The 20,072-nt window shown below is 33.1% G+C and overlaps 5 protein-coding genes across 9 annotated transcripts; 2 read left to right on the top strand and 3 right to left on the bottom strand.

Annotated features, from left to right (window-relative positions):
* Positions 1 to 690: 690 nt before the first annotated feature.
* Rab3 (RAS oncogene family member Rab3) lies at positions 691 to 5,079 on the top strand. Of its 4 annotated transcripts, none has more exons than XM_089267623.1 (4): positions 691 to 1,042; positions 2,997 to 3,223; positions 3,301 to 3,419; positions 3,762 to 5,079. In XM_089267623.1, the coding sequence occupies exons 2-4, from the start codon at positions 2,999 to 3,001 to the stop codon at positions 4,072 to 4,074; spliced, it is 657 nt and encodes a 218-aa protein (XP_089123749.1). In that variant the 5' UTR covers positions 691 to 1,042; positions 2,997 to 2,998; the 3' UTR covers positions 4,075 to 5,079. The 4 variants fall into 4 exon arrangements, with proteins under 4 accessions (XP_089123749.1, XP_015782467.1, XP_089123750.1 ...); XM_015926981.3 differs by lacking the exon at positions 691 to 1,042 and adding an exon at positions 1,385 to 1,665; XM_089267624.1 differs by lacking the exon at positions 691 to 1,042 and adding an exon at positions 1,859 to 2,181.
* An 834-nt stretch (positions 5,080 to 5,913) lies between these two features.
* On the bottom strand, positions 5,914 to 10,149 carry LOC107360192 (uncharacterized). The gene is made up of 2 exons (XM_015926809.3): positions 9,290 to 10,149; positions 5,914 to 8,159 (listed from the first exon to the last, which is right to left on the bottom strand). The coding sequence occupies exons 1-2, from the start codon at positions 9,521 to 9,523 to the stop codon at positions 6,393 to 6,395; spliced, it is 2,001 nt and encodes a 666-aa protein (XP_015782295.2). The 5' UTR covers positions 9,524 to 10,149; the 3' UTR covers positions 5,914 to 6,392.
* A 1,977-nt stretch (positions 10,150 to 12,126) lies between these two features.
* ergic53 (lectin, mannose binding protein ergic53) lies at positions 12,127 to 13,920 on the bottom strand. The gene has a single exon (XM_015926977.3). The coding sequence runs from the start codon at positions 13,748 to 13,750 to the stop codon at positions 12,170 to 12,172; it is 1,581 nt and encodes a 526-aa protein (XP_015782463.1). The 5' UTR covers positions 13,751 to 13,920; the 3' UTR covers positions 12,127 to 12,169.
* A 363-nt stretch (positions 13,921 to 14,283) lies between these two features.
* Positions 14,284 to 15,441, bottom strand: rtv (QVR superfamily protein rtv). Its single transcript, XM_015926876.3, has 2 exons — positions 15,183 to 15,441; positions 14,284 to 15,033 (listed from the first exon to the last, which is right to left on the bottom strand). The coding sequence occupies exons 1-2, from the start codon at positions 15,286 to 15,288 to the stop codon at positions 14,705 to 14,707; spliced, it is 435 nt and encodes a 144-aa protein (XP_015782362.1). The 5' UTR covers positions 15,289 to 15,441; the 3' UTR covers positions 14,284 to 14,704.
* A 109-nt stretch (positions 15,442 to 15,550) lies between these two features.
* On the top strand, positions 15,551 to 18,460 carry LOC107360909 (uncharacterized). Of its 2 annotated transcripts, XM_015927634.3 has the most exons (3): positions 15,551 to 17,115; positions 17,466 to 17,779; positions 17,850 to 18,460. In XM_015927634.3, the coding sequence occupies exons 2-3, from the start codon at positions 17,732 to 17,734 to the stop codon at positions 18,330 to 18,332; spliced, it is 531 nt and encodes a 176-aa protein (XP_015783120.2). In that variant the 5' UTR covers positions 15,551 to 17,115; positions 17,466 to 17,731; the 3' UTR covers positions 18,333 to 18,460. The 2 variants fall into 2 exon arrangements, with proteins under 2 accessions (XP_015783120.2, XP_015783119.2); XM_015927633.3 differs by having other exon boundaries at positions 15,650 to 17,779.
* The last annotated feature ends 1,612 nt before the right edge of the window (positions 18,461 to 20,072 follow it).

Below are 20,072 nucleotides of genomic sequence, written 5' to 3'. Positions count from 1 at the left end.
GAATTTCTGATCCGCTTAATAAAAGGCTTAAATTATATAAGTCTTAAAGTCTTGGTTAACATGGAGGTCATTGTTTTACCGTTTATTTTCAGCTCATTTTTCATCTTAATTTTTTATTGTCCATTCTATTGAACTTTTTCCCCCTTAATCCATTCAGACTGATGTCTGATTATTGAATATGAAGAGTAGCATTAATATTTTCGCCATCAATCAACATAATATTCATAACTATTGCCCGACACTGGGCGTAATATTTCAACAAAATTTTTTAGATTGACTATCTTTACTACTTCTGTAGATTAGATAGCCTAATACGATACTTAGCTGGACCGATGTTACGACAAGGAAATATGTAAAAGTTGCGAACCAGCTCCTGTTGCAGGGACAACAAAGATTCAACCTCATGCCTTTGGATGGGCGCAGGTAAAATTGGAGGAGGTCACCTTGATGTCCAGTGATGTTGGTACGGTGCATGGCAAATATTTAAAAATCAGTTTTTATAATCAATTTTAATCCATAATCACTATCATAATCCCGTTGATTCGATCACCTCTGTCATTGTCTTAAGTTTAAGCGATGCAGATTGAGTTAATACTGTTGTTGATGATTCATCTCTACCGGTTTTACCAACATTGAAAGGATTCAGAAAACCTGCTTCTTTACGGGATTTTTTGAAACGAAAAGTTTTTCTACTTTGAGCTTTTTGACGTTGTAGTCGATGTTTAGGTCTATCAATATCATCATTTTCAGTAGATTCCTGTCTATTTGCTTCTTGATCAGAGCTTTCAGATTTATCCTCCAAGAATTTGAGTCTTTAAATATGGACTGAATTTATTGTATTCAGTGAAAGAAATTTACGATCAGTCATGATCGGGGATAAGACTCGTAAGATTTAAACAGCATTTATTATACCTGTGAGTTAGTGAGTTATATCAACCCTCATCTGTTGCTATAATCATCATTTCCTTCATCCATTATCACCATCACTATAATCAAAATCATCAACATTAACATTCAACCTATTGGAAATATAATATAAAAGGTAATGTGCTTTTCTCATTAAATATTTTCCAATAGTTCATTGATTGCTATTGACTTAATTGTAAGTCCACACCTAGTTAAACATTTGATTATGAAAACTCTAAAATAAAACAATCTAACAAGTAAGTGTTTAATTGTTAAACTTTAATCAAAAATACCTTCAATCTGTTTAACAGATTGTTGCTTCCTATTTTAACCTATGATCTAATCTACCACCTTTACATTTATTAACCGACAGAGAAGTAAAGTGAAACAGAGAAATAGAGAAAAAAGAGAAAGAGGAAGAGAAAGAGAAAGATAGAGAGAGAGAAGGCAAGAAAAAAATTGAGAAGCTTTTAGTGTTCAATGTTCAATGTTGAATGCTTCGCTTGATGATTACAAACCATCATCAACTATTTTTAATTGTGTGCATCTTAATTTGCTATCGTTCTATGTTTAATCGTTTACTGTGTTAACACATTTCACCCAATGTTCTGGTAATAATCATCTCGCATTCAACATCTGATTAACTTCGCTGTCAAGTGATTTGTTTCTTCAACATCTTACTGAGCTAAGCTTATTTTTCTGTATTTTCCTCTCGATCTTAATTTTTGGTTTTCTCAGTAGATTCGAAGGATTGGAAAAGTAAGTTTAATTTATTGATTTAATGGTCATTATGGATTGATTTCTCAAGCCCAAGTCCATTTCTTATTCGATTTCCCTTCAATGTGTGTATATTACCATATGATACTCACACATCATAAAGTATTGCTACAAAATTATGCTTCATTCGTGTTAAACTTAATGTGATCCGACACAATTATCAATGATGATACTTTGATTGATTGTGGTAAACGTGTCATTCAGTCAAGTTTTATTGTACCTCCAAATGTTCCATAAAAAATATGAAAGATCATAATTGAAATCTATCAAATGCCTGGATCATCATCTGTTAAACATCCCTGTTTGTATTAACTGTGTAATAACTCATTAATTAGTGCTATGGCCAATAATTCTAGCTAATTTATTAGTAGTTAAAGAATCACCATCAAATCAATAGCTGGATTAGTGATAAAAAAGCTATTAAATGGTCCAAGCTTTACCTTGCATCCTGATTCTACTCCCCCTACATTATCAGGCACCTTTAACCTGAAAATCTAGGTCAAACCCTTTTTCTTGCTCATATTTATTCCTTGCTGTGTTGCCTTCCCTATCTTATTATCATCTCTCCATCATCTTTCTATCTCGCTTCTCTTGTTTAAGGTTAACTCGATTTGTGAACATTGAATGTCCAATAAGTGTACAGTCATATTTAACTAAACCAGAGAAGCCATTGTTAATAATATCAATAACAACACCAGTATCTAAATACTAGATTCAGGTTGATGGTTTAGTCTCTGTATTTTCATCTTTGTTTGCTAGACCTAGTTATTCACTGGAAATGATGAATTCAAGACACTTAATTGCAAACTAATAGTCTGGATGCAGCTATTCAAAGAAACGGAACGGTGATGATAAAACTTTAATTATTAATGGTTCCTTGTTAACTTAACAAACAATGAATCTTGTACGAAAGACCATCCTTTACATATCTTGTTGCTAAAAGGATTGAAAGTTAGATGAAAAAAGTAAAGGTAAAAGGTTTATATGATCTCAAAGGTTGATGTAAAGGTTTATATAAATGTGATGTAAAATGAATGTTTCTCGGAAATGAGCTGAACAGGTAAGATGAACTGAGCAAAATATAAAAATGATGATATTGAGGATCTATGTAGGTAATAATCATTAAATGCATATTAGTTGTAATAATTTTTTGTTGCGACTCTTGCGCTTCCTTAGATGAAGGTGATGGAAAAAATGAGTTAGATATTCATTTTTCATAATCAAGACCCAAAAGACCATTTTGATTGTTGTAAATCAATTGTTTCTAATTTTGACTTTTCTTTCTATTTATCTTTTCCTTTCTCATATAATAGTCATGGCTGGAGGACAAGATCAGAAATGGCAAAAGGATGCTGCTGATCAGAATTTCGATTATATGTTCAAAATTCTGATCATAGGTAATAGTAGTGTTGGTAAAACATCATTCCTATTTCGTTATGCTGATGATCAATTTACGTCAGCCTTTGTCAGCACTGTTGGCATAGATTTTAAAGTTAAAACCGTTTTCAGACAAGACAAACGTGTTAAGCTTCAAATTTGGGTTCGTAATCTTGTAAATTAATCACTCGAATAATCATTCTAATGAGCAATTTTCCATTTGTTTCCATCTTATTACAGGATACTGCAGGACAAGAGCGTTATCGTACAATCACGACTGCTTATTACAGAGGTGCAATGGGTTTTATTTTGATGTATGATGTTACGAATGAGGAATCATTTAACAGTGTCCATGATTGGTAAGCAGTTTAACAATTGGCAAAGGGAAGTTGATTCAGTTGACAGTCTAATTATCAATCCCATTTTAACCAAATGTTTACATATCACCGGGAAATGTAAATTATTTGATGAAACGGGAAAATCAACCTTTTCCATCCGGTTAATAACAGAAGTTACAATATGATGCAGTAAAAGACAGTTCAAGCTATTTATACTTGAGCATGTATAAAAGATTACAAATGTTTCATATTTCAAACTGAACAACGAATATTTCTAGATAATTGAATAGCCATTTGAATTTATATCTTTTAAACTGATTTGCAAATGAATTAAATTTAATTTGTATTTTGTATCTATCTTAGGGTAACTCAAATTCAACAATATTCATGGGATAACGCACAAGTCATTCTGGTGGGAAACAAATGTGACATGGAAGATGAGCGAGTTGTTTCAACGGAACGAGGAAAACAACTTGCCGACCAGTTAAGGTTGGAGTTTTTTGAATCATCAGCCAAAGAAAACATTAATGTTAAAGCCGTTTTTGAACGCCTTGTGGATATAATTTGTGACAAGATGTCCGAAAGCCTGGATTCCGATCCGACTATGGTTAATGCCTCCAAAGGAACTCGACTCACCAATAATCCAATGCAAAGCAACCCAAGCTGTGCTTGTTGAGCACAGTCGTTATTTAGAATACATCTTTCTCTTTCTTCTCTCTCTCTTTTCTCTCTTTCTCTCTTCCTCTTTTCATTCCTCCTGTAATTTGTCCATCACACTCGTTGTCTCCGACTCTATCTTAAACTCCTCATTTATCCACTTCTCTCACCTTTCAACTCAAAACTTTCAATTTTACTTGATCTTGAGCCCAGTATTGAAAGTAAAACTTAGTGAGAGAGTAAATCGCCAAGGAGATGGACGAGATATGAGATGATGAGATGATGGGCAACACAACAGAAGAGGTCAAAAAGATTCAGAGAAAGTGAGGTAAATGTTTATCATGACAATGATAAACATTTGAGATTCATTACAACATTCAATTCTGAACAAGCTGATGGTGTTTTAAAAGTGTTTTTCCTTCCCCTCATAATGTAATATTCAATCTTCCCTGTTTCTTCTTTTAGTTAGAAGAAGCTAATTCGCCGTTTTTTATTTCCCTTTCGTTTCTCTTTATTATCCATCACTCACTCACTCTCTCTGTCTCTCTTAATCATTCCATGTTATGAGTCTCGTTGTATCGTACTCCAATCAAAATGGTGCATAACGTTTTAACAAATTGCAATCCATTCTAGCACTATTGTGAACTGCATGTCTGGAAATTTGACTTGAAAAACATCTTTCAATGACACACACACATTGAAATTAAATGACTTGTTTTTTGTTATGATTAATCTGAAAGATGAACAAAGCTGAATACACTCAAGATACTCGGTTAACCGAAATTAGTTTCCCAGCTCAGTAAAGCCTACTGTTAGTCAAACAATTGTGAAAACGAGTGAAAATTTTTTCAGATCATCTTTTGATTTTATCATTACAATAATATTATAATTATTTTTTGATTTATTTGAGTTTCTCAATGACATTCCCGATTCAATTGAATCAGCTAACCTTTCCTAATAAATCCCAAAATTTTAGTCCAGTTTTCTAGGAAATTTATCTTGCCTAAAATATCATTTAAATTAATTTATATTTGTTACCTTTTATTTCATTGAAATCGCCATTACTTTTGGTTTTTATTCTTCTCCTGCCAATTCACTGTTAACATACAACCCTTTTGCCTGAGTGGTTCAATCTTTTGAAAACACACATCAACATCAACTCGTATTTTCCTCGTTAAAATCTATGGAACACCAAAGTAACAATTAATGAGGATTTAACTGAATAGAGAGAAAAGATGTGTGCATTGATGTTTTAAGTCCTCTTCATTAATCTGTACTAAAAAACTATTTGTCTGTATGTTTAATCCTTACCTTTCTTTACCATTAATCAGTTGCATCTGAATCACATTCCCAATCAAAAATCGATCACTAAAACTTACTAAATATATAATTTAACCTAACACTAAAAAGTGAGCCAAATTGTTTAATGTGAAACTAAACCTTAAATGCTATCAATAATATTCCAAGTAATATCCAAATTAGCAAGGATAGATGGGTTGATGAATTAGGATGAAAAATTTCAATTGATATATAAATTTATAGAGTTGCTGCAAATAAAAATTAAAGTATGAAAAATATGAGAAAGAATAAAAAACATCTTAAATGAAAAACGATTGACTATTGTGTATTCAAACCCAAAAAATGATGAATATATGGACTCAGTTTTTACGTCCCAACAAGTCAACAGAGTCTAAATTTGAAGGAAATTAATTTTTACCCGTTTTTGTTCATTTGTTTCAAATTAGAATTGTGAAAACTAAAAATTAATCGAGAATGATTGAGTTAAGAATCATTTGCGTTTCGAATTGTTTTAATTATTTTGGTCGCATATTGTACAATAATGCTGATTCTGGACGTATTTAAGGTATGATATTTAATTGATACTTGTATTTCAGAAAATTATACATTCAGCTATTGATATTAAATTGAATTATGAACAGATAAATTACAGAAAGTAAGTTTGAAAAGTAACTCTGATCACAATGGCCATATAAATAAGTTAAATCAGTTTTGGAAACTTAAACGATGCCATTTGATTGAGCTTTTCATCAGAATAATCAGATGAAAAGTTATTTAAAAACAATTCCTGACAAACATAAATTGCTAATGAAAAACGAAGCAACAAATTTAAGAAACAGGAAAACGAAAGTCTAGTTTTTGGATAAATTGGTAGCAAATAAATTACAAGTTTATCTACCGATCATATATGACTGAAATTAAATTAAACTGATTATTCAATCTGATATAATATTTATGCAGCCAGAGTGAATCAGTAAACGGTTTAATTATACCAATATGAAGTATAAAGTGATAAAAGAGCGTTTAATGATGCCATTTTCAAAAAACCATTTTAGGTTTAGTCTGATGGTGAGATGAAACATTTGACCCTGTTGAGGCTTTTTTATTTCCCATTGATGGGTTATTGTGGGATCCTGTGAATGATGATTTTTGTATTGCACCTTTACTTGTTTGATGCAGTTGGTGAGAGTTTGGACTTGAATGATTTGAAGTAATTGTGTCTGCATTTGGCGACATTGGTGGCGATGAACCAGAAGATGAGATAGCTGTAGGTGAAAAAGCCATGGCAGTGGCACGAGCAGCTTGTTGAATGGTAAAAACTGTTTTATCACTAAGCCTATCGTCTTCATGAGTGTAGTAAACAGCTCCACCAGATTTGTACATAACAACGATAACAATGATGATAACAATAATGGAAACAATAATGATCAGTGCAAGAATTAGACCAATCCTGGGTTCAGATGTAGCCAGACGAAGTGATATGGTTGGATCTGGACACCATTCAAGATCAAATTCATTTGTATCTCTAACATGGCGTCCATAAAGATCACTAGGTGTTGAGCATCGGACACATGAAGCTGTTCCCTTTTGGCAGGTTGATTCATAGGGTATGGGTTGGCTGTTTAACCAGTCTTTCAATGGTGAAATGTGACATCGATAGCATGACCAATGAGACCCTTCAAGGTAAACACTTTTCAAGTGATCAAGTGATGCCAATGTGGAAATGAATGTTGGAGTTAAACCTCTCATCTTGTTGAATGAAAGGTTCAACACTTCTAGATTTACTAAAGGCGCAATAAGTGTCTCTGATATGTTGATTAATAAATTATAAGACAAATCAAGATAGACTAGGGTCACTGAAGATCCGAGAAACGTTTGAGTTGAAAATGAATCATCTAAATTGACTGAAGATAGGTACAGACGAGTCAATCGATTTAGAGGAGTAATTAAATTTTCAATTGATGTAGATCCGTCTACTAAATGTGAATTGTTTGCGACTCTTAAAATGGCCAAACTCTCCGATAATGGAGCTAACACTCGTGGTCCAAATACCGTGAACCTGTTGGTTGCCAAATCAAGAATGGTAACCGAACAGTTACAAAAGGCACAAGGTGAAAGGTTAACCATTCCATTGCGTGAAAGTGTCAATTTGTCCAACTGCAAGCCGTTAAAAGTATAGTCAGTTAGAGAGCTAATTTGATTACCATCAAGAAAAAGAGATCTCAGATTGGTCAGGAATTTAAATTCATTTGCTGCCAGTGAGTTGAATTGATTGTTACTGAGATCAAGAATTTTTAAACGATTACATCTTTCGTAAATTAATGAATGAATGCGCTTCAGTTGACAATCGGCCAAGTACAATCTTTTCAATTTAACCGCATCCTTTATATCATCAGGGTGAATTGCTACCAACGGGTTTCCAGATAAATTGAGAGTTTCCAATTTTTTCAATTGAAAAAACATTCGAGGAACCAATGTTTTCAAGCGATTACGAGCAATTGAAAGGCTTGTTAGATTTGTTAAATGCTTAAAGGGTGCTGAAGGTGGTGTTGATATCCTATTGTCTGCTAAATTAAGTTCATCCAGTTGATCGAGGCCAATAAAATCAGTTTCCTGAATCGATTGAATCCTATTGTGAGACAAATCAATGACTCTGATTTTACCTCCAGGCCAAAAGGTTGCCTCTCCAATAGCAGGGATTTGACTGTGAGTAATGACGACTCGCTCTAAATCAACAAACGAACCAAATATGCGTCCAATTGATAAACTATGCAATTTATTTTGGCTGCCTTTTATAGCTAAAACCTAAACACAAGTGAAAACAGAAACAATGAAAAAATATTAATTAGTAATTCATTTGGAAATCAATAATTTGCTGGATTTTCATTGAAATTTGTACTCAACTCTGGGCTGTTCTAGGTTATTAAAATATTAATGTTTTGAAACAAAATTATGGAAAAAATATTTTTGATTGATAATAAAATTTCAAGGAAAAGAGGTGAAAACAAAGCATTTTTTAAATTAACTTGGGTGGAGTAAATAATTAGTTTGACCTGAGGTCAAGAAATGATTTAGTTATTGATTATTGTCTAGCAATATCACATTCAAAATCAGGTCAACACTAAAGTCCAGTAATCTAAATTCATCTACATTGTAATTATGATTACAACTAAATGCATATTTTGGGAATAATTTTGTCTTCTTTCAACTGATTCTTTTTTCTTTTAGTCTTTTTCATTTCTCATCAAGATGCCAACACTTTGAAGGATGAGGATGAAAGAGATGAGGAGGTGGAGGTGGTGGAGGAGGAAGAAGATGATGAACATTGGGTGTGAACCATGATAACCTGGTATAAGCTTTCTTATTGTCTTGAAATCTCAACATTAGTATCAAACCACTCCTTGTTTGACAAAACAACATGCACATAATCAACTAATAGTAATAATAATAACAATAACACTAATCACTAGTATATTTCATTGAAATCCTCTTTTTTCCATTTATTTTCACTCCTTAACTCAATCATTTGCAATATTCAACTCAGGAATTTTGCAAAAACAAATTTTTAAAGCATTGAGAATGTAACCATGATGAATACAATGAGATTTTTGCATGTAAAAATGTTGGTCATTTTTGACTGACTTGGTAATTTTTTTGAATATTTGCAGGTTTATGATGAATCCAGGCAAAAACTAATAAATTATCTGCATTCTGAAATTTTCCTACAAAAAGTAGAGTTCAATAGTTAACTTATATAATTTTCATTGTAATTTTTAGGTATTCTGGTTCAGGTTTACATCCTTGTATAAGGATTTACTATATTAGTCCATTGTTTCATTGTAAATCAATAGTTTGGAGACAATTTGGTTAGTGTGAGAGGAATCATTGGTTAAGATTAAGGTTATTGGAATTGGAAAATTGTGTGTAAAATTTACTTGAATATTGGGATCCATTTGTTGAATTGGAATATAAGATAAAGTTTCTTTTGAACATAAAATTCGCTTCTTGCCAAATCCATCAATATCACAATGACATTGAGATGGACACTTTGAAGTCCAATTTGAATCAGGAGTGACGTTGTTTAAAACACTGGTGAAGTTGATATAAAATGTGATAACAAATAGAAGAAGATATAAAATGTTTACCTCAAGATGAGATACAATGTTCATCTCTTGGTTAAAGATGAACTGGTAATCAAATTGCAAAAAAATGTTTACTGGTTAACAAGTATTCAAATTGCACTAATGTATAAATATTGTTTATTTGGATGGTTAACATAAAAAGAGAATCAATGCAAAAGTTGACTTTTTGGTATTCAATGGTGAAAATGGGTTGAAATTATGAGGCTGGTCAAACGTGAAGATGATGATGGATTTACTTGAAGATTTATTTGCTTCCATTGGTGAATATTTACCAATCATCTTTGGGTTTATCAATAACATTAACAATCAAAGTGGAAACTTTTTCAGTTGTTGATTAATCTATAAAAAAAGGTATAAACCATTGAGAATAATTTGTTACAATTATAAATGAAAGTAGAAAATAATTTCAGATAAAGTATCGAGTCGAAAGTTAGTCAAACAAACTATCATTTTGTGCCATTGTGATCGGTAGTCATGTTGATGGCGACAGCGATGATGAAGATGATTGTGGATGATGAACAAGATGAGCTTGGTGAGGATTGGAATGAAGATGATGAAGGTAAGAATGTGAATGAGAAAAGCAGAGGTGATAGTCAATAACTTACGAGTACAATAGTCTTGAAAAGAAATGTTTGTGGTTAAATCGATGGAAAGAAAAGGAAGACAAAAGATGAATAAAAAGGTAACAACCAGAAAGCAGGAGAATACGATCATCCTGGTGAACATGATGATAATAGGGATAATGATGACGATTATGATGACACGAAGATGTAAGAAAACGCCAACGCCCAAACATCGATATTATGTTGTTCATTTGTGTGAAAAAAAGACAGGGAATGAAGAGAGAAAAATGAAAATTTTTTCATTACATTTATCTTTTTTCTTCTTGGGTTCATCATGGATGTTATTATTCAACAAATTATCATCCATACTCTCAGAGATTACTCTATAGAGAAGCAAAAGGTTTACTAATTCAGAGAGAACGTGTTTTGATAAAGTTGATCAGAAATCAAGAATCAAGTGAGACCAGAATAGTCAAAGTAGAAACTCAAATCTTTGAAATATCGATGAAATAATGGCTATGAGATCTTGTATCTTAATTTCGAGACTAATTTTTTCATCTTTAAAGTAACCTTCTGATGAAATTAAATTGAATTACCATAATTGCCTGATAAAACATTAAACTTTATTTTATTCAATGTAATCAACTAAACTTGTATTACTGATCTTAAAGTTAAATACTCAAACTTGTTCCATATCAGTGCTATAAAGCTCAGAGAATAGATTTATTTTTTAACTGTTTGAAGTTTATTTCTACAATTAAACATATCATTCAATTTAAATAAGAAATAATTTTCAAAATAAAAAAGTGTTTCGTTTTGAAAGTCTCCAAATCATCCTCGATTTCAATGTTGGATTCTACTAATTTATGGATTGAACTACACACACCGAATTGGATGGAAACTCATCGTAAAGAAATGAGTTTGAGAATGAACAATGGGACATCTTTGTGTGAATCTTGCTCATTACTACCTGATCCCGAAGAAACCTCTACGGTTATTTCAGCTTCGTTAAGCTTGCTAAATACTCTTTGTATTGGAGATGATTTAACGCTGTATCTACTCCATGTCAAACAAGTCCAACTAGAGATGATTCCGATGAAAAAGCTCCTCCAATTCAATCAACACCAACCCAACCACCATCGAGACCGCCGCCTGCTTCTATTACCAAAGGTCTTGGAGGATCAAATAGCAGTAGCAAAAGTAGTTCAGTAGGTCCACCATCAAAACCACCACCACCAATGACTTCTAGCTCAAAAGCAAGACCGATTCCAGTTCGACGTCCATTGCCTCCATTCTGATGACGATCCGGATGAGTATGATAGAAACGAACCATCATTACCGCCACCTATCCGACCTCCAAGAGTAGATTCATTTGAAAAAATGATATTCTAGATGAACCTGTCTCCGTGACAAAAATTACCTCCTTTGCCACCTGTAGAGTGTATTCCAGATGCCTCTTGTTCCGGCAAGGCCTAAAAACTTACCTAATCTTTATCCCAAAACCACCGTCATAATACCAAGATATAGCCATATATTAATAAAAAACAGTCTCTTATGAATAAATTGACTCATGAATTTTTAATTCGCTTAATAGAATAAAAGGTTTAAATTATATAATTCTTGAAGTTTATTTACTCAATACTCTTTGCAAATTTTGCTCGTAATAGATAAATTGAATTTACCTATTTCAGTAATATTTTTGCTCCAATTATTTCGAGTCATCATTAATCAATGTTATAATGGTACAAGGTTTTCACGAGATAAAAAGTCAAAGAACAATTGGTTAACATGGAGATCATTGTTTTACCGTTTATTTTCATCACATTTTTCATCTTAATTGTTTATTGTCTCTTCTAGTGAACTTTTTCCCACTTATTCCATTCAGATTGATATCTGATTATTGAATATGAAGAGTAGCATAAATATCCATAACTATTGCCCGACACTGAGCGTAATATTTCAAACTGTAAGTCTTTCATAAAGCTTGATTATAAGGATGACGTTTGATTACTACTGCTGTTTATATGAGACTGTAAAACCACGGATTAAATCACTTGAGGCATGGGAAAAATTGTTTTAATTGTTTTAATTTAATTAGTGGAAAAAATATTCAATAAAATTTTTTAGATTGACTATCTTTACTACTTCTGTAGATTAGATAGCCTAATACGATACTTAGCTGGACCGATGTTACCACAAGGAAATATGTAAAAGTTAGGCAGTTATTAGTTGGACAACTGACAATGGGTTGTGGATTGCCATTTCCACCTGCTGCCATTACACGAGTACCTATTTGACTTAAATCCTTTCTTAAAACATTTATACTATCCCTTACATCAGTCAACATTTGCTGATTAATTGATTGCACAGAGTGTGGGGCAGCTTGGGCTGAGGCTGGTTGTGCTTGAGCATTTGCTTGTGCTAGAAGGGAACTCTTCATGTCTCGCGAATTGCGAACCAGCTCCTGTTGCAGGGACAACAAAGATTCAACCTCATGCCTTTGAATGGGCGCAGGTAAAATTGGAGGAGGGCCACCTTGATGTCCTGGACCGCCAGAAGCTCCTCCAGTTTGTATGGCACCTTGGAAAGAGCCAACCAAAGAAAGAGTTCGTTCTTGCCTGCCAATAATTTCATCTAGTTTCCTATTCAAATTCTTGAGGACATCAAATATTTGACTTTGACCAGTGAAAATTTGTTGTAGCTCTTTTTCGCCGAGACTTTCATATTCATGATCAGGGGACATATCTTCTTGTTCCCGCAATTTTTTAGCTTCATCGGGATGTTGTCGGAAGTAATCTTCCTTTTGTTTTTCTAGTTTCTCTTTGTAATGTTCGTATTCTTTTGAGACTTTCTCCTTTTCTTGGTCAGCAAGAGCTCCAGTTGCTTGTGGAATTGCTGGTTGACTCCCTGGCACATGCATTGAGTATGTGAGGAATTTAAGCACGTCATGATCATCAGCTAAGCCACCGGTTGCTGCTGAAACACCAAAGTAACCTCTTTGTGGGAGGAATACATTTTCAACTCGAGTACACAATTCATATTCATCCTCGTTATTACTATTACCCGAGTGGAACAGAATAGTAAGAACATTCTTATAATATTCAATCTTAGCCCGTACAGGGAAAGGTTTGTTACGGAAATCTCTTAAACAGCCTCCCATTTGTTGATTAAAACCATCAGATTGATGGTCATAGCTCTTGGAACCATCATTGACCATAGCCATAATGTAAGGATTATTACCTTTGCCATCATTGTCAAAAGAGTCAAAGAAGACACCTAAGCCTCTCCAATTATCAGCTGACCCATAGACTGGACCTTCTGGATATTTCATATCTGTATACCAGAAAGCTAATCCATCAGCACCAAGTCTTCCACGACCATTGACACGGAACCACAATTCAACTTCCCAATAATCAAAAATGGTGGCTGTTTTTGTCCATATTGAACCTTTTTTTGATCTTAGAGATGGAGTTATCCTAACCATTTCTTCCGAGGCCATTGCAGATCCTTCATAAATCCAAAATGGCACTGTCCCATCTTTTTGTGCGAGATATGGACCTTTAAAAGAATATTTGTATTCGAATCGGCGATGTGGTGGATCAAATTGTTGATTAGATGCTGGAACTTGACCAAGACATCCACAATAGATGGTTAAAAAAAGAGTAACAAAAAGTCTTGAATGTGTTATCATTGATGTGATTTCTCTTAAAGCTGTGCAGAACAAAAATTATATAAACATTTAACTAATCATTAAAAATTATTTTAAAAAATGATTGAACAATTAATTAAACTAATTGTGTAAAAGTATAGTTAACCGGGTTTGAGATCGGCCAATGAAAAAAAGCCAACGCGTCGTTGACTGCCAACAGCTCAGAGAAACCCAAACAGCTCTTCACAGCTAACTTGGCCAAGCAGGCAAAATATGACGTAACAAGATTGTGATTAACCAACCGGTGAGCTCCTTTTTGTTTACCTGGTAATTCAAATTGTTTTACTTTTCCAAATAAATATTTAATATTTTTTTAATATTTATTGAATTAATAAATTTAATAAATTTTAATTTTAAATAGACAAAAAAATCAAGTTTAGTAAAAAGATTTGCTTTTGTCAAGATTTTTACTGTTTAACTCATATAAATGCAGTCTGTGTTGCCTTTGTTAAATAAACACACAGGTAAATGAGTAAACAAATTGATCCTGATTGTTTATATTAATTGATTAGACATTTAGTTATTAAATTTGTGAATTTTTATTTAAAATTATCAAATTATCAAATGTTAGAGATGACAATACAATCCGTTTTCAAGTGAAAAAATGAAACCTAAGGTCAAATTGCTTGCTGGATAGTCACAGGGACGGTAATAATTTCTGGCAAAAAATGATGGTCCCGAGAAATTATATGATTTCATAGGTGTTAACTGAAACAATGGACATTGGATCGATTGGGACGGACAACGAGATTGAGATTCCAATTCGTCTTTACCATGAACATGGTCGTTAAGCACTTTTTATGGTGATGGTTAGATGATTAAAACGCACTTGTAATGGAAATTAAAATGAATTTCGGACGTGAAAGTTTTAAATTAAAAGATTCTCCATTAAGTGTGAGATCAGAGATTGTGTAAACAAAAATTGAAAAACTATTTTCAAGCAAATAAATATTGATACAAGTAAGTAAAAACAGGCATCACAGCTAAAATACCATAATTTACAAATAAAGATGAACTATGGTTACAAAGATGACCACGACAGAAACACATAAACAAAGGTTCTCTTTTATTTTCAAAAAATGTCTCCGAACATCTCTCTTCTTGATCTGTCGGTGGCCTCTGAAGACACATCCGTTCCGTGGCTACAATTGGATCGCCTTCTTTTCCTTCAATTGTTTTACCGCACCAACCTGATGGACATGGACTTGCTTCAACTCCTTTTAAATCTTTTACTGTGGTTTGATTCCACGGGAAAGGATCCCCACCTGTATCGAAAAATATCAAAATAGCTGTCAGTGGATAGTCAAAAACTCAAAGTTTCCCTCGTCCATTGATAAATAATAATCAAGGACAATCTGAAATCATGAGACTACAGAATCTTAAAATTATTTTCTCGATAAAAGTAAATACTTACAGTCACCAAGCGATCCACGTGAACGGCAAACATAGCAATACTTGACCCTACTTTGAGATTCAATAGCAGAAAAAAGAGAAACTAAAATTATCACAGTTATAATCATGAGTATTATTTTATCACAGGTTATTAAATAAAATTAAGTAAATAGGAGAAGTAGAAAATGGAGTTAAGTAAGTTTTATTTAAGAATAAGGCCAATTCTTGTCAGGTTGATTAAGTTTGTTTTCCTTGTTATTCATACTTGTTCCACCTTATTTCAGGAATGAGAATACCGATATCTACACCTAACTACTCGATACAAAGAGTAAGTACTTGAGAAGGAGCAGATACTGCAAGATACTGTAGGCTACCATTCACAAGAAGAGGGAAAAATGAAGACTAAACTTACATTTCTTGTACAGTGACCATCAAAGAGGACAACTCTTACTCTTTGGTCACCATTTGAAACTTCTATTAATACATGTATTACCAATGGTGCAGTCTCTCAGCGGTGACTGTGTGCGGGTTTGAAAATTAAAGTTAATTATTTGTTGGTGAGTTTATTATTTTTTGTTTGTGAAAATATTTGAGAGATCTTTAAAAAATTCAATTTAGGATTGGTTTGTTTTTTTCATTCAACACTAATTTATATTCGGATTTGCCCTTTTTAGTTTAATCAATTTTGAAGTCATTGATAAGTATTCCAAGTTTTGTTTCCGATCAATTGTACGTACAAAATTTGATATTTTTGTGATCCTTTATTGAATCATTTGTTACTTTTTAATACTTGATGTTGCCATTTACAAGAGACATTTTTCATCCGTCTTTCTTATTTCATAAGATTGAAAAAGTTTTACTTATTAATACATTGGTCTTCTAGGAGAAATATTTTTGGCTACATATTAAGGTTATGATCAAAATGCGTACAAAATGATATAATCTTGGATTTTTCTTTGACTTCCATTGATTGAAGATTAGTTCCTCGACATTTTAATTCAAACCTCGATCGGAAAGATTCTGAATACCAGACTTATGGTCCTTGAATCAAAATCACCAGGCCTAACATTACAATGTTATAAGTTTGTATGATGAGCTAGTTGTTTGATGTTTCAGAACATGTGTTAATTAGCCATTTTCTGACTTTGGGATAAACTGTCAGGTTTGTATCAAAATCAAAATCACTTTAATGGTTTTATTAACTAGTTTCAAGTTTCATTCGACCGTTAACCTGACCAGTAAGATTCAAGAATATACTGATTATTTAGGTAAGATGAAAAATTTTAGACTTGACCAGATGATGAGATTGACACAGATTGGAATAATTTTGTACGTTTTTATTGCTATAATTTAGATATAAAAGCCATTTGAATGGGTGAAATTTGCTTTTGCTTTTTTTAAGGAAAATTATTTGTTTCTATCAGCTAGTTCATAGCGAACTAAACCTCGACAAGCCATAGTTTGAGGGTCTTATGGGCTTACTTTAAGTAAAGCATGAGCAACTTCGGCAAGTCGTAGATGTAGTCTGTTTTAGGTCCACCCGGAGTCTCTTTCTTCATTGTTAGATTTTGCATATGTTTCATAAATAAAGGAAGTATTGTTTCTAAAATGGTCAGCATTTGGTGTCCTCGTTGAGAATCAGCAGCATAAGCAGCTACAGTTACACACAATGAAACTGCATCAAGAATAGTTAAGGCCTCGGGATCCATTTGATAACAAAAATCAAGAGCCTTTAAAGGTTTTTCTGCATCCACAAGTTCAAGAATATCCAATGGATCAACAATATATTGACCGAGAGATTGAAGGAGCTGAAAAAATGCTTTTGGCTGAACTCTGGAAGCATCACCGATTGAGCTTGAGCTATCAATATCCAAAATGAGAGCTGCACTGCCGCTCATCTAAAATGAAATTTAAAAAAAAACAATTTAGTTTATAAAGCGGAATAAAACAAATAGGTAAGACTTATTTAGAAAACTTTAACTGAAGTATGAAAGGTTGATGATCGTTGAGGAAAGATGATCAAGATGATGATTATGTGAAAACTGGAAACCGCTTTCTACCTGCCTGACGGCTTTTTTGGCAAAAGTTCACGGCCAAATCTTTCCTGGAAACGTTGTTGTTGAATTGTTAGGCTTACCCTTCCGGGTTTCCCTAACATTGAAAACGTCTGCCCTTTTGCTTTCTCATTCTTTAACAACCGTTTCTTCAATGTTAATCCATTAAATAATATCCAATCTTGAATCACTTTTCACTTGTTTTAACGCTCGCTTTTCATTTTTTTACATTCACTGAATAACATTACTAGTTTGGGTTCACAGTTTCACATCTTTTGGGTATCGCCATTTTTACCTCTTATTTTGTGTATTTTTATATTTCATCATCGGATCAACATTATTTGGATACCTTCATGGTCAACATTGTTTACAGTATTCACTAACAAAGTGATAACAAACCTTTTTTATGGTTACCTGTGTTAACTAACTAGTCTTGTTGATAATTATACATTAAAATATATTATATTTTGTTTAGTTTTTTTACTCGTTAAACTGTTCACCAAAATTTATCCCAAAAATGTCATTCGCTGGATTAAAAGCATTCGGTGATGATTTCTCATCCCAGGTAAGTCGATTGTTTCACTTTTCTTACCTTACCCTTCAACTAATGGTGTTTCATTGTTTTACCTAACCAGGAGGTGAATGAGATTAATGTTTATCGACAAATCAAGATGAAAATGTTTCTCAGTCAAAAGGAAAACAAAGCTCCAACAGCATTTGAATCACCGTTTGAAGAGTCATCCTCATCATCAACTACTTCACTATCATCACCATCATCACCCTCCTCGACGGATAAGCGAACCTACCAATGTCAATATTGCCTTAAGTCCTTTGGTCAAATGTCTAATTTAAAGTGTCATGTTCGGACTCATACCGGTGAAAGGCCTTTCGAATGCAAAATATGTTTCAAATCGTTCATCCAATTAGCTCATCTACAGAAACATGAGCTTGTTCATACCGGCGAAAAACCCTTTCAATGTGATCTTTGTTTGAAACGATTTACCTCAAAAAGTAACCTTAATAACCATAAATCTCGCCATGTCCATGAATCTCATCAATCTTCCCTAGAATCTACAGTAAATTATCAACATGATGATTTTCATAAACATTATCAATGACCACCTTTCGATGTAGCTTTATTTATAATCTCTGTAATCTATGATAATGTCAACGATAAAATGAAATTGATTGTTATAATAAACTTGAAATGTTAATGCTAAAAAATAAATTGCTAGTTAGACAGTGTTTTACCCTGCAGTTCAAAAGTCAATATTGAATTGTATAAATACTCTACATCTCTATACTATCATCTTCAATACTGAACTATGGCTGATTCCAATTGTTGGCTTGGCCTTTTCATCTATTTCCATCTTTGAGCTGACTAGATCATCTTTAAGTCCACGAAGACAGACTAATATTGACAGACATTGGATAAATCATGGCCCATGAAGATTGACTAGGTATATTGTCACCTATTAATCCTGAATTACCCGAATCCCCTAAAATAATACTTTGTCCGACAGCAATAAGAGATTTAAGATGAGGTAGATGAACAATGGATGCTGAACAGCAAAAGTTGAATACACTCCTTTCAATAAACGCTTTGCTGCTCTTCATTTCAATTCTACAAACGAATGCATTGAATTTGACGGTGCTTTCCATTTACTTTGCTCATCCAATTCTCATCGATGTGATAAGATTACAATTAAGCATTACACGTACATGTGTATATTGTGTATATTAAACTATCACACCATTGGGAGTTAGATGTGCAAAGAAAATTTAAAGAGTCGTTAAACTCAATGCATTCGTTTGTATAAAGAGCTTCATTCATATAACGAACTAAACCTCGACAAGCCATAGTTTAAGGGTCGTATGGGCTTAATTTAAGTAAAGCATGAGCAACTTCAGCAAGTCGTAGATGACATTTACATCCAACAGTTCGTATGATGAATTTTTCTGATGAAGATCAGGAACTTTGAATGAATTTGAATGAATTGTATAAATACTCTCATCTACATCTCTATACTACACATCTTCAAGACTATTACTATTACAACTCCTGAATGAAGTGGTGAAGCAAATGTAAAACTAAAACTAAACATGAGTTGTTGGCTTTTCATCTATTCCAACAATCCATATTCCATCCAGTCAGCCCAAATGATGATCAAGATGATGATGACGTGAAAACTGGAAACCACTTTCTACCTGCCTGACGGCTTTTTCAGCAAAAGTTCACGGCCAAATCTTTCCTGGAAACGTTGTTGTTGAATTGTAATGCTTACCCTTCCGGGTTTCCCTAACATTGAAAATGCCTGCCCTTTTGCTTTCTCATTAGCTTACAACTTTTGCTTCAATGTTAATCCAATCTCGAATCACTTTTCACTTGTTTTACATTCACTGAATAACATTACAAGTTTGGATTCACAGTTTCACATCTTTTGGGTATCGCCATTTTTACCTCTTTACCTCCATACTTTGTGTATTTTTATATTTCATCATCGGATCAACATTATTTGGATACCTTCATGGTCAACATTGTTTACAGTATTCACTAACAAAGTGATAACAAACCTTTTTTATGGTTACCTGTGATAACTAACTAGTCTTGTTGATCATTATACATTTTTTTAATATAAACGTAAATCGGACATTATCAAAGAAACTAATCTTTACATTTCTTGTACAGTGACCATCAAAGAGGACAACTCTTACTCTTTGGTCACCATTTGAAACTTCTATTAATATTACCAATGGTTCAGTCTCTCAGCGGTCACTGTGTGTGCTTATAAAATCAAAGTTAATTATTTGTTGGTGAGTTTATTATTTTTTGTTTGTGAAAATAAATGGGTGAAATG

This window comes from Tetranychus urticae, chromosome 2, assembly GCF_039701765.1.
Source record: "Tetranychus urticae isolate SD_2017Ah chromosome 2, NJAU_TeUrti_SD_1.0, whole genome shotgun sequence".
In the NCBI taxonomy this organism is placed as follows: domain Eukaryota; kingdom Metazoa; phylum Arthropoda; class Arachnida; order Trombidiformes; family Tetranychidae; genus Tetranychus; species Tetranychus urticae.
Note: the sequence above shows the minus strand (reverse complement) of the source record. Positions and strands in the feature narration are given on the sequence as shown.

Excerpts from the sequence above, each read along its gene's own strand:
- Rab3 (XM_089267623.1), top strand. The coding sequence starts at position 2,999 with ATGGCTGGAGGACAAGATCAGAAATGGCAAAAGGATGCTGCTGATCAG. Across the intron at positions 3,224-3,300 it reads GTGTTAAGCTTCAAATTTGG|GATACTGCAGGACAAGAGCG; the intron begins GTTCGTAATCTT and ends ATCTTATTACAG. Across the intron at positions 3,420-3,761 it reads TTTAACAGTGTCCATGATTG|GGTAACTCAAATTCAACAAT; the intron begins GTAAGCAGTTTA and ends TATCTATCTTAG.
- ergic53 (XM_015926977.3), bottom strand. The coding sequence starts at position 13,750 with ATGATAACACATTCAAGACTTTTTGTTACTCTTTTTTTAACCATCTAT.
- LOC107360909 (XM_015927634.3), top strand. The coding sequence starts at position 17,732 with ATGTCATTCGCTGGATTAAAAGCATTCGGTGATGATTTCTCATCCCAG. Across the intron at positions 17,780-17,849 it reads GTGATGATTTCTCATCCCAG|GAGGTGAATGAGATTAATGT; the intron begins GTAAGTCGATTG and ends TTACCTAACCAG.
- rtv (XM_015926876.3), bottom strand. The coding sequence starts at position 15,288 with ATGATTATAACTGTGATAATTTTAGTTTCTCTTTTTTCTGCTATTGAA. Across the intron at positions 15,034-15,182 it reads ACGTGGATCGCTTGGTGACT|GTGGGGATCCTTTCCCGTGG; the intron begins GTAAGTATTTAC and ends TTTTCGATACAG.
- LOC107360192 (XM_015926809.3), bottom strand. The coding sequence starts at position 9,523 with ATGAACATTGTATCTCATCTTGAGGTAAACATTTTATATCTTCTTCTA. Across the intron at positions 8,160-9,289 it reads AAATGGATCCCAATATTCAA|GTTTTAGCTATAAAAGGCAG; the intron begins GTAAATTTTACA and ends ACTTGTGTTTAG.